This window comes from Natrix helvetica, assembly GCF_964273705.1.
Source record: "Natrix helvetica genome assembly, chromosome: 1".
NCBI classification, from domain to species: Eukaryota; Metazoa; Chordata; class Lepidosauria; order Squamata; family Natricidae; genus Natrix; species Natrix helvetica.
The window spans coordinates 163,482,750-163,493,772 of record NC_138548.1 but is presented as its reverse complement, the minus strand read 5'-3'; the positions used below and the strand labels follow the sequence as shown (position 1 = coordinate 163,493,772).

General features: G+C 42.2%; 1 protein-coding gene across 3 annotated transcripts in view; it reads right to left on the bottom strand.

Annotated features, from left to right (window-relative positions):
• Window positions 1-7,575: 7,575 nt before the first annotated feature.
• GAD1 (glutamate decarboxylase 1) overlaps window positions 7,576-11,023 on the bottom strand; it is a 64,528-nt gene continuing 61,080 nt past the window's right edge. For all 3 annotated transcript variants that reach the window (XM_081934757.1, XM_081934755.1, XM_081934756.1), the window contains exon 17: window positions 7,576-10,790. In XM_081934757.1, coding sequence (XP_081790883.1) covers window positions 10,617-10,790 — 174 coding nt within the window. In that variant the 3' untranslated portion in view covers window positions 7,576-10,616. The remainder of the gene's footprint in view (window positions 10,791-11,023) is intronic.

Below are 11,023 nucleotides of genomic sequence, written 5' to 3'. Positions count from 1 at the left end.
TTTGTCCAAGGAACTATCCATTCCTGATACTAACTAATCAGTTGAGTGGACACTAGTGCCCAGTATGGAAGGAAGGAAAGGAGTCCCTGTGGATTTTACTCCACTAGTCATTACTGATTCTAGGGGACAGTGCTCATATCCGTTTTAAGACCATAAGCTAGCACTGTCTGAAGACATTTCCACAGTCATGTGGCCAACATGATATCACGGAGCATTGTGGCAAATATTGTCACTGCGTTAAATTGTTTGCTAGCCTGAACTGACGAATTGAAACTAGTTAAACTGAAAGAGTTACTGCGCAGGTCATAAGGTCTTATCTGACAATGATGTACTGCGCATGCTTATCTTTTTTATTACTTCACACATTCCAGAGACTTCTCCTTCCCTTTTGATCTTTGTCCGTCTTCCAGGAAATCTGGGAGACAGAATTGCTTTTACCAAAATGTAACGATTAGACAGATTTTTTTTTATTTCCATTTATTATTTTTGTATTAAAGTTTGTTTTTCATTAGAATATGTTTCTCCGGGATTTTATTTCTTTTCTTCGCACCTTAAAGATAATGCTGTTTGGAAATGCCGCGGTCTAAGCCTCATCTAGTTCAGGGTGAAATATCTTCCCCTGACAAATATATATAGAGAAAAACAAGGGAAGATTCTTCAATGCAAGACAGGAAATCTGAATTGTGGCATTGAATGGCTTATAAGCATTCAAAACAGTATTAATATATGATTTATATTTAGATAAATATTAATGTTTCTCAGGTTTATCCTCTCATCTCCACAAACTCAGCATGAACATGTTCTTGCTAACGTTTTTTAATGTCATGTCCTCAGACCATTGCCTCCATCTCATCCCCGACACATATTAAAGGGAGCTGCAAGGTCTCTTCAATGGTTCAGTCTTAAACTATTCTGATACATTTTCCACTCCTCCTGAAATTTATTTTCTGTGAATCTGATCCAGAATGCTGCATTTGATCACATGATTGGCGTTATGGTTGAGTGTTGGCATCTGCGCAGCTTCTGTTGGCTATTTTAGGCCGTTGCACATCTGCCCGATTGACTCTGATCATTTGGGCCTTGCCTGCTAGAATCATTTTGGCTGGGCTGCAAATGACACTAGATATCTGCCTCTCCCAATGCCTGACCAGACCATTCCAAAATGTTTTTAATTGTTAGATGGGCACACCTAGACTCATAAACATGGTTTTTTTTTTGAAAGAGTAGTACATCTGGATTTGGAAAACAGGGCCCGCACCCTAGAACAGGGATGGCTAACCTTTTTGCCATCGCGTGCCAAAAGCGGGGGGAGTGCAGAAGTGTGTGTTGTGTGTGTGCGTGCCCACACCCATAATTCTATGTGCCCTCCCCCCGTGAATGTGCATGCGAGCCCCACCCACTCCCCCTGCTTTTGACACGGTGGACCGTGGAATGTGCATGGTGGACCCGTTTTTCGCCCTTCCCAGGCTCCAGACCCTTTCCTGGGGAGGGCAAAAAAGCCCCCCCCAAGGCCCTCTGGAGGCCAAAAACAGCCCATTTGCTGACTTCTGGTCAGACCAGAAGGTCCATTTTTTGCTCAGCCTTCCCCACCCCCCTGGAGGCTGACCGGAGGTTGAAAATGGCCCGTTTTCTGACATCTGGTCCAACTGGAAGGTCTATTTTTTGCTCTCCCCAGGTTCCAGAGCCTTTCTAGGAGCTTGGGGAGGGCAAAAATGGCCTCTCCCCACCGGAGGCCCTCTGTAGGCTGAAAATGGGCCATTTGCCGACTTCCGGTCCGACCGGAAGGCCCATTTTTCACTCTCCACAGGCTCCAGACCCTTTCTAGGAGCTTGGGGAGGGTAAAAACAGCCTTCCCCAAACCACCTGGAGGCCCACTGGAGGCCGAAAACAGCCTGTTTCCTGACTTCTGGTGGGCCCAGAAGGTCCAAATATGGAACTGAGCTCGCATGCCCACCAATACGGCTCCATGTGCCACCTGTGGCATGCGTGCCATAGGTTCGCCATCATGGCCCTAGAGAATGCTAATACAGAAGATTGATTTAAGATGGATGAGAGAGCAGAATAACAGAGTTGGAACGGAACTTGGATATCTTCTAATACAGCCCCCTGCTCAAGTAGGAAACCCAATGCCATTTCAGACAAACGATTGTCCAATCTTCTTAAAAACCTCCAGTCTTGGAGTCTTCTGATGACAGAAGTTCCACTGGTTAATTGTTCTCCCTGTCAGCAAATTTCTTCTTAGTTCTTGTTTGCTTCACTCCTTGATTAGTTTCCATCTATTGCTTCTTCCCTTCCCTTCAGGTGCTTTGCCGAAAGCCAGTTACTGTCACTTGGATAGTGCTGGTTCTGTTCCAAATGAGCACTTTATAGATTTTCTGCTCCTTCTGCCAAGGAGGAATTTCATGTGGTTGTACTTTTTACTATTCCAAGGGGTACAATTTTGCCTCCTCTAGAGCTGCTGCTAGTCACAGCTACTGACTATCTCCATTACCATTCTTTTGCATGACTAGTCAAGACAGAAGCTTGTCCAGTATCAATCGCTTCCTCCAGCTTTACCCTGTACCTCGCTTCCATTCTTGTGACCTTACAGCCAGTGTAGTTTTGGACACGGCGTTGCACTTTCAGAAGAGATCTAGACTCATATTTGGAACTAGCCCGATTGGTAGGTAGCAAGGAAGAGCACAGAGCTCTTCCTTGCCTGTAATCTGTTGGGGAGGCAGCTTGTCAGGTGGCTAAACCAGTGGTGAAATTCAATTTTTTTTTACTACCGGTTCTGTGGGTGTGGCTTGGTGGGCATGGTGTGGCTTGGTGGGTGTGGCAAGGAAGGATACTTCAAAATCTCCATTTCCACCCCATTCTGGGGCCAACCAGAGGGGGCATTTGCTGGTTCTCCGAACTACTCAAACTTTTCACTACTGGTTCTCCAAACTACTCAAAGTTTCCACTACCGGTTCTCCAAAACCTGCCAAAACCTGCTGGATTTCACCCCTGGCCTAAACCATCCATTCTAAGGCCCACCCGTTACAATGTCAAGAGCAATTGGTTTCAGCTGACACTGGTGAGGCTTATGGGAAGAGAAATAGACAGAAGACTCTATCAACCAGGTCCCTTACCTTGACCCACATTCAGGCACTATAAAAGAACATTGGCCTCTTCACTGAATAGGAGGTCTATGATGAAAGCAATTCATTAGTTTTTAAGTCAGTATATTTTTCTCTTGGCTCACAAACAGGAGGCTAGTGTACTGAGTCTCTATCTGTGGTCCATGGAACCCTGGGCGGCTGCGATGTTGTCACGGGTCCAAGAAAGCTTGAAGAAACGTTGTGATTTAAATCTTGAGTTAAGTCTTGGGTGTCTGTGGCCACTAAAGGTATTTAAATGGTGAAGAAAAGGTTGAGAACCACTGGGCTAGTTCTTCTGATCTAGATAGCACTTAGACTTCTATACCGCTTCACATTGCTTTACAGCCCTCTCTAAGCGGTTTACAGAGTCAGCCTTTTGCCCCCAACAATCTGGGTCCTCATTTTTACCCACCTCGGAAGGATGGAAGACTGAGTCAACCTTGAGCCTGGTGAGATTCGATCTGCCAAATTGCAGGCTGCCGGCAGTCAGCAGAAATAGCCTGCAGTTCTGCATTCTAACCACTGCACCACCGTGATGTTGCAGAAAATGTCAGGCTTAGACTTCTCAGGATACAGGAGGAGTTTATTTGGCAGCCAGGTTCAGAAAGTTAGCCCACGGCTAGCATTGCAAGTTCTGAACAACCTTCATTATTGCAGCATGCATTCTTATACATTCTCAAAGGCAGCGTAACACGGGAACACTTAACTCATTTCTTATTGGTTACCTTGAGGAAAAAGCCTTATAAGAAGATGGGATCTTACTTCTCCTTTTGTCTTGGGATACAGGTACGGACTACTTGTGTCTTTATGCGAACTTTAATTGAACCTTGTGGTTTTGGACTTATGACATAGGGACGTTTGCTGGAACATTTTGTGGTTGAAGGCTGATGACATTTCCCTGTTCCTTTAAGCAAGCTTCCAACTGTTCCTTTTTGCCACATCTTTGTTTTTATATTTTAATCCATAGTTTATTCTACTTTGTCTCCCCTTCTAGACTCTATTAATAACCACAATTGAGTCTAGCCTATTACAGGGTCCCTCTTTTTGATTAACAATATAAGCATGCAGAATACATAACAGCAAAAAAGCAAGGAAACAAGCAATACTCATGGAATAATTCTTAGGGCTTATCTTCTGGAAGTACTTTCTCCATTCCTAAGAGTGCAATTTGAACACATAAGCTAGTATCTGAAATTTCATCTTCCTCATCGGGATGTGGGATATGGTTAATAAGGTTTTCCATCAGCATTAACTCTTTTTCAACCATATTTCCTTTACGGACCTCATAACGAGTTGCTGAAGTAGGGGTATTATGCAAAGGAGAAAGGCTAAGCTTGCGATCTCACATAAAAAAAGAAATAGCATTTGTTTAATCCAACCTGTTCCCGGTAGCTAGGAACTGACTTCTGGTTCAGGCAGCAATGGGAGAAGTCCGTTGGGTTGCAGGAGAGTGGGGTCTGCTAAAAGGACTTTTCACTTTTTGCTTTTGCCTCTGGTCACTTTGTCCTACTGCTAGTATTCTGTAGCTATCTTGTATGATAAGGAGGAGCATATGGAGGAGGACCTTCCTCTTCATAGGGTGTGGTCTTTAGAAGAGGCTTTTTTTTCCGGGGTGACTCTTTTTGACCTCACACTTGCCATTTCCTTTTATTCGAGCCACACAGACCTTCATGGCTTCCTTTTTGCTAATGGAGGGCTCTTTCTCTGACTGAGCATGGGATTCTAACTACTGGCCCCTCCTCAACAATTCTTCTGGCAGTTCCTCTGGCCTCCCACTTTTCCTGTCTAAGGGCCTCGGCGAGAAAAATTACATTTCTTCTTGCCCTTTGAAGTTCCTTCTTCTCTAAGATTTTAGCCCACTTAATATACATTTTGTATGCTCATTCCACAAGTTCAGAGATGCTTTTCCTGGCCCCCCTTTTTTTGTCTTCTGTAATTTTTTTACCCTAATGTCATCTGCAGAATGACCAATGAAGATCATATTGACCATTCTCTTATTTTCTTCAACTTCAGGATCCAATGTGGTATATTGCCTAAAGGTTTGATAAATGCATTCTAGGAATTGCCCTGGATTTTCATCCTGTTTCTGTTGAATTTAATAGACCTTCCCTAAATTCTTAACTTTTGTTTGAATCCTAACAAAACTAAGGTCCAATAGTTTTGCAGCTGAATGGACTAGGTTCCGAATCTGGTTCCTTCAATAACCATGTTCAGTCCGGATCTTTTGCATGATCCTTCTGCAAAGGCTTATTCATGGTTACCTTCACCAGCCTTCTTTTCTCTGGGGTTAATAAAATTTCCATCAGACGTTGTATGTCAGCCCAAGTAGACTGGTGAGTTCAGAAAAATGGATGCAAAAAGGACATGCATCTCATCTGGATTTTCTCTATAAGCAGGAATTTGATTTTTCCAATTATATAAATCAGCTATTGAGAATGGAACATATAGCCACACCTTATGTAGTTCCCCCTCACCTTCTGCCAGTAAAATTCCCTTAGGGGCAATTTGAGTTTTTATCTCAACTGCTCCCTTGGACCAGGTTTGTGGCCCACTTGATCTGTCCCTTTGGTAACCATTTTGGTTTTCTTCCTCCTGGCCCCACCTAATGGGACCGTTTGTTCTTTCTAACCAATATCTGATTCAACCTTTTGTCTTTCTGGGTCTCCTACTTCTTCAGTGTCAACCATTTCATGTACACAGATACACAGGTAGAGGGCACTGATGTCAGAGACTCTCTCTCTTTTCTTTTCTTTCTTTTTAACAAAACAAAAAACACTTAAATACACCAACAAGGACAACCATGCAAGTAAAACAGCACAGGAACTAAATGTTTCATTGAAACTCTCTTTTTCTTTTCCTTTTTCTTTTCCTTTTTCTTTCCTCCTCGAGGCTTGTTACCCATTCTGGTAACTTGAGTATATCTCAGGGTTTTTCTAAGAGTGTTGTATCCTGTCCACCCAGGACTACACACCTTACAATTCTTTTTTTTTTGTTCTGGGTGTTCAGTGTCTTGAATTGCTTGTACAATGGGGGTGAGGATAATTTCTCTGCCAGAGACTTTACTAAAACTTTCTTAAAGTTTTTTCAACAAGCATTGGAGGGGCATACGAGGAACGTTCCCTCCCCCTCCCATGTTCTATTTCTATCACACTTTCCACTGACCTGCAGTCCTGGAGGCTCACGGTCACCAACAGAAACTGCAGCGGATTAACCTCCCACACAAACCTAGACCTTCATTAGGATACGCCGGTTCCGTTTGGAAGGGACGTTATCCCTGTCTCAGGGGGGTGATCATTCCCCCTCTTCCATTCTTGACCGAGTGGGTCTACAATTCCCACAATACTTGTCTGCAGGCATTGTCTTTCTCAAATGGCGTAATTTTATTGACTTGTCCTGATGCTGGTCAAATTCTTGGATCGGCGGGGTCCTCCGGATGCCCGAGGGAGGTTGTCAGCCCTCTTCCAGAGAAAGATCTCCATTGGCGCCTGAAAAGGGACGAAACGGTCTCGATGGGGCATCGGTCAGTCCGTTCCGTCCTCAGCGAAATATCGCTCTAAGTCCTGCTGCGGTCGCCAGAATTGTTGCAGAAAATGTCAGGCTTAGACTTCTCAGGATACAGGGGGAGTTTATTTGGCAGCCAGGTTCAGAAAGCTACCCTGGGTTAGCATTGCAAGTTCTGAACAACCTTCATTATCAAAGCACGCATTCTTATACATTCTCAAAGGCAGCGTAACAGGGAAACACTTAACTCATTTCTTATTGGTTACCTTGAGGAAAAAGCCTTATAAGGAGATGGAGTCTTACTTCTCCTTTTGTCTTGGGACACAGGTACAGACTACGTGTCTTTATGTGAACTTTAATTGAACCTTGTGGTTTTGGACTTTTGTCATAGGGACGTTTGCTGGAACATTTTGTGGTTGAAGGCTGATGACATTTCCCTGTCCCTTTAAGCAAGCTTCCAACTGTTCCTTTTTGCCACGTCTTCATTTTTATATTTTAATCCATATTTTATTCTACTTTAGTGGCTCATAATAGATAGTCCTAAAACCCTGCAATCACAGAAATTCTACAAGAAGGGAAACCTATCATCCCTCCAGATGTTGCTGTATTAAAACTCTCAACACTCCCAGCCCACATATGCAATATTTAAAAGCATGTCTAGCAACCCCATATAGCCTTATCTAAACCTGGGATTCTAGAGCACAGCCTTAGGCATAGAAATAACAGGAACCTCAAGTGGATCTTAGTTCTCAATTTCTAAATTGCAATGAGAGCGATCAGACAACAAAGAGAAGTTGGTCTTTCCCCTATGGCCTTGAATCAATTTTACAGAAGGAATCATTTACTAAAATAAGTGGTTTCGAGCCTGGGATTGAAGACTGTGCAAAGAAAGATGTTTCTAGGCTAGGGGGAAAAAAGGCTCATGTCATAGTACATTTATAAAAATACAGACGTCACTTATTTTTTTATTTCCATTTGAACATCAGTTATAGATAGCAGATGTTAGACTCTTCTGAGCAGCTTCTCAATTGTTCCATCCACACGATGGTAAAATACCATATGGACACTTAATACATTGAAAATAGTTTAGTCACATCACAATTCCAGAAGGGATCATCACTTTAATACAAAAGAAAGAGTGAGTGACGGGGACAGTAATATCAAGGTAGAATCATGTGGATTCTTAAAATATACTCATTTCACACTTGGGAAAACCCTGGAACCAAAAGATGAAAAGCTACACAAACATTCATTAAAATATTGCTAATATTTTCAACAAAACACTGTTTTAATAAAACCCAGGCAATAAAGAGCATATATGGTTACCTGGGCACAATTCTCTCTGATGTACACACATTCTATTTATCTCAGCGGACATGTGTGCAAATGTGCATTAAAGTAATCCTTACAGTTTATTATGCATGAGAAATATAAAGCATTAAATGGAAGCTAAACAGCCACTGCAGGAAATTTAGGAAGGCTTTAGGCAGGGGTGGATTCCTTAACCAGTTGGTACCAGCTTGCTTTGCATGTGTGCGCAAAACATGCTGGCAACAGCAGAAGAGACCGGGGAACTAGTTTGGGGGCGTGGCCATCCTAGGTCACTACTGGTTCTGTGACCCAGGCCAAATCACCACTACCGGTTCGGCCGAACCCAGCTGAACCAGGAGCAACCCACCTCTGGCTTTACGTTAGCAACAGGGGTGGGTTGCTGGGAGTTCACAGGGGTTTGAGAGAACCTCTAGCTAAGATTCTGTGCTGTTCAGAGAACCTCCAAATCCCACTCTCAACCTCCAACCGCCCACTTCGCACCTGCCCTTCCAGGAGTCCCCACGGAGCTCATTTTCGATGTAGCTAAGTGCAGGGTGCGCATGGAGGATCGGGGAGGGCGAAAAAACAGGCCTACTGGAAGTTCTGGAAGACCAGAAACGGGCATGTTTCTGGCCTCCAGAGGGCCTCTGGAGCCTGGGGAGGCTGTTTTTGCCCTCCCGGAGGCTCAAGGAAAGCCTCCAAAACCTGGAGAGGGCAAAAACGCCCCACCCACCATAGTGCAGGAGCCAACTAGGCCATGCCCACCATGGCCATGCCCATCCAGCAATTGAGGAGAGAACCCCGCGCTAAAATTTTTGAAGCCTACCCCTGGTTAGCAGGTGTCACGTGATCAAAATCATCTTGTTACCTGCCCTGTGACTTTGCCTGCCTTCTACTTGTGTGGGCAAAAACTCCAGCTGCCTAGCTAACAAACTGAAGGTGAATCTTACAGCTACGTATGCAATAATTCTTGCAGCCAAATTTAAAAGGTTTTGTGTTGAGCTTCTCTTTTTTCTTGTCAAAGCCACAGTTACCCTTCTTCTGCTATTAATGAGGAGTACTGTAGCCCTTCAGAAGATTTCGGCCCAATCGTTGGGGATCTTGCCACAGGGTTCCTATAAATCAACGGCTGTGGATTATTCTGATATAGAGGGCCCTTTGCTTAAACATTCATGAATCACTAAAAATGCATTCAGTATATAATCAGATCACCATATAAGTAATAAAGTGACTTTTCTATTAAAGTGAAAGGATTTCATTAGGCTTAAATCTAGATTATAGTATAATATTAGAATGTAGTACTAGAATTTGATAAAGTAAAATTATCTGCTAAATTATTGTTTTAAGGGCATATTGTATAAATGTGCCAACTAATTTTTAATCTTCTCTTTGGCTCACAACTACACTGAATTACTAATAAACATTATTTAGAACTTTGATAATTATATAAATAGGCTACAATACAAATGGAAGAAAATACAAGACAACTCTTTAGCATGGTAAATTCTTTGCATATAAAGAAGCAAATAGCTCATATACCTAGAACTGAACAGTTATTTTGCTGGAAAACTATTACATGTAATTCCTTTCCCTCCCCCGCCCCATTTAACAGTAATGTACACAATCTACACAAGTGAATTTCTAAAAAATACAACAATATTATAATCTACTACAACAACTCAACTACTACTATTCCCCTGATATGACAGCTAAAGGGACATACATACAGCTAAACTACTTGTTTGGATTTGCTTTCTTCTTTCTTTTCCACATATTAGAGAAGCATCAATAAATAATGTTTAAATAACATTCACCATTAACCATCGTTCCTAAGAATCTACATTTTAAAAATGTTTTCTTCCCCAGCTTTACCTGGGAGCTTTATCACCTGTAAACTGGTTGTCATGTTACGTACTTCTTGATAGAAAATACTTACTTCTTGATAGAAAGAGCAGGCCTCTTATACTCCCGTCTGAAAAAATTGTGAGAATCTAACATGCTGGGTAAATTTATACTGATTTCAGTGGGTCTTAAAAATATATCATATGGGGTTGGCCTTGTCCATTCAAATTAATACAGAGTGAAGATATGGACTCCAGTATTACGGCTGATGGTATTTCAGTAAAATCAGTAGAATCAATGCTTCAGTACTACACCTGAAATGGGAATATTGGTCTATCATCTACCAAGGATTGATCTAGTGAAGCCCCTTTGGTATTAATAGAGCTTCAGAAGAGCAGTCTGTGATAGGAAACACCTGGAATGCTTCCTATTGTTCATTTATATATATTTTATATACATATAAAGTGTATGTTGTGTTTGTTCCATTAAAATATGTCTACACACACCATACATCGTCACACTGTACATATAGTGCAGATTTCTTAGTTAGCTATCTTAATATAATTTACTTTTGGGCAAACTAGAATTACTAGGCCTAACTAGTTGAATGATACATTTCAAAATAATATGTTTATCCTTTGGTAAAATAATAAATCAGTTCCTATATACTTTTCAATAATCTATGGAAGCGGGCACTATTGTTTTTAAAGAGAGGGTCTCAGAAGAATCAAACACTTAGAAAGCGATCATCTTAAAATGTATTCTACAGAACTGGTTAAAAAAACAGCCAGTACCGGAAAAGAGCGCTCTAGAGAAAAACTATGGTTCAACTCATGGGGATTACAGGTCTTCCCCCAATCGTTCTATTTCCTCAATCAAGAAGTCAATATCCGACTTGGAGGCTGCAGGATTTGAAATCACCATTCTGAAGAAGTTGACTTTCTCTCCCTGAGGCTGATATCCAACCATTGTGGTACCCGTTTCCATCATTAGAGCTTTGATCTTGGGTGCCACCTTGAGATTGAAACAAGAAAGAAAAGAGGTTTGGGATTCAGATCTCCCTCTGAGGGAGAACCCTAGCATATCAGTAAAGCCTGGTGTAGAGAAAATACAGAATGGACGAAAAAGGTATCAGTACATCTCATGTATGTATCAGTCAGAGGTGGGTTCCTACCGGTTTGGACCGGTTCGACCGAGTATGTAGTAACTCGGCCGGACACACACCCGAACCAGTTCTATCCTCAGCG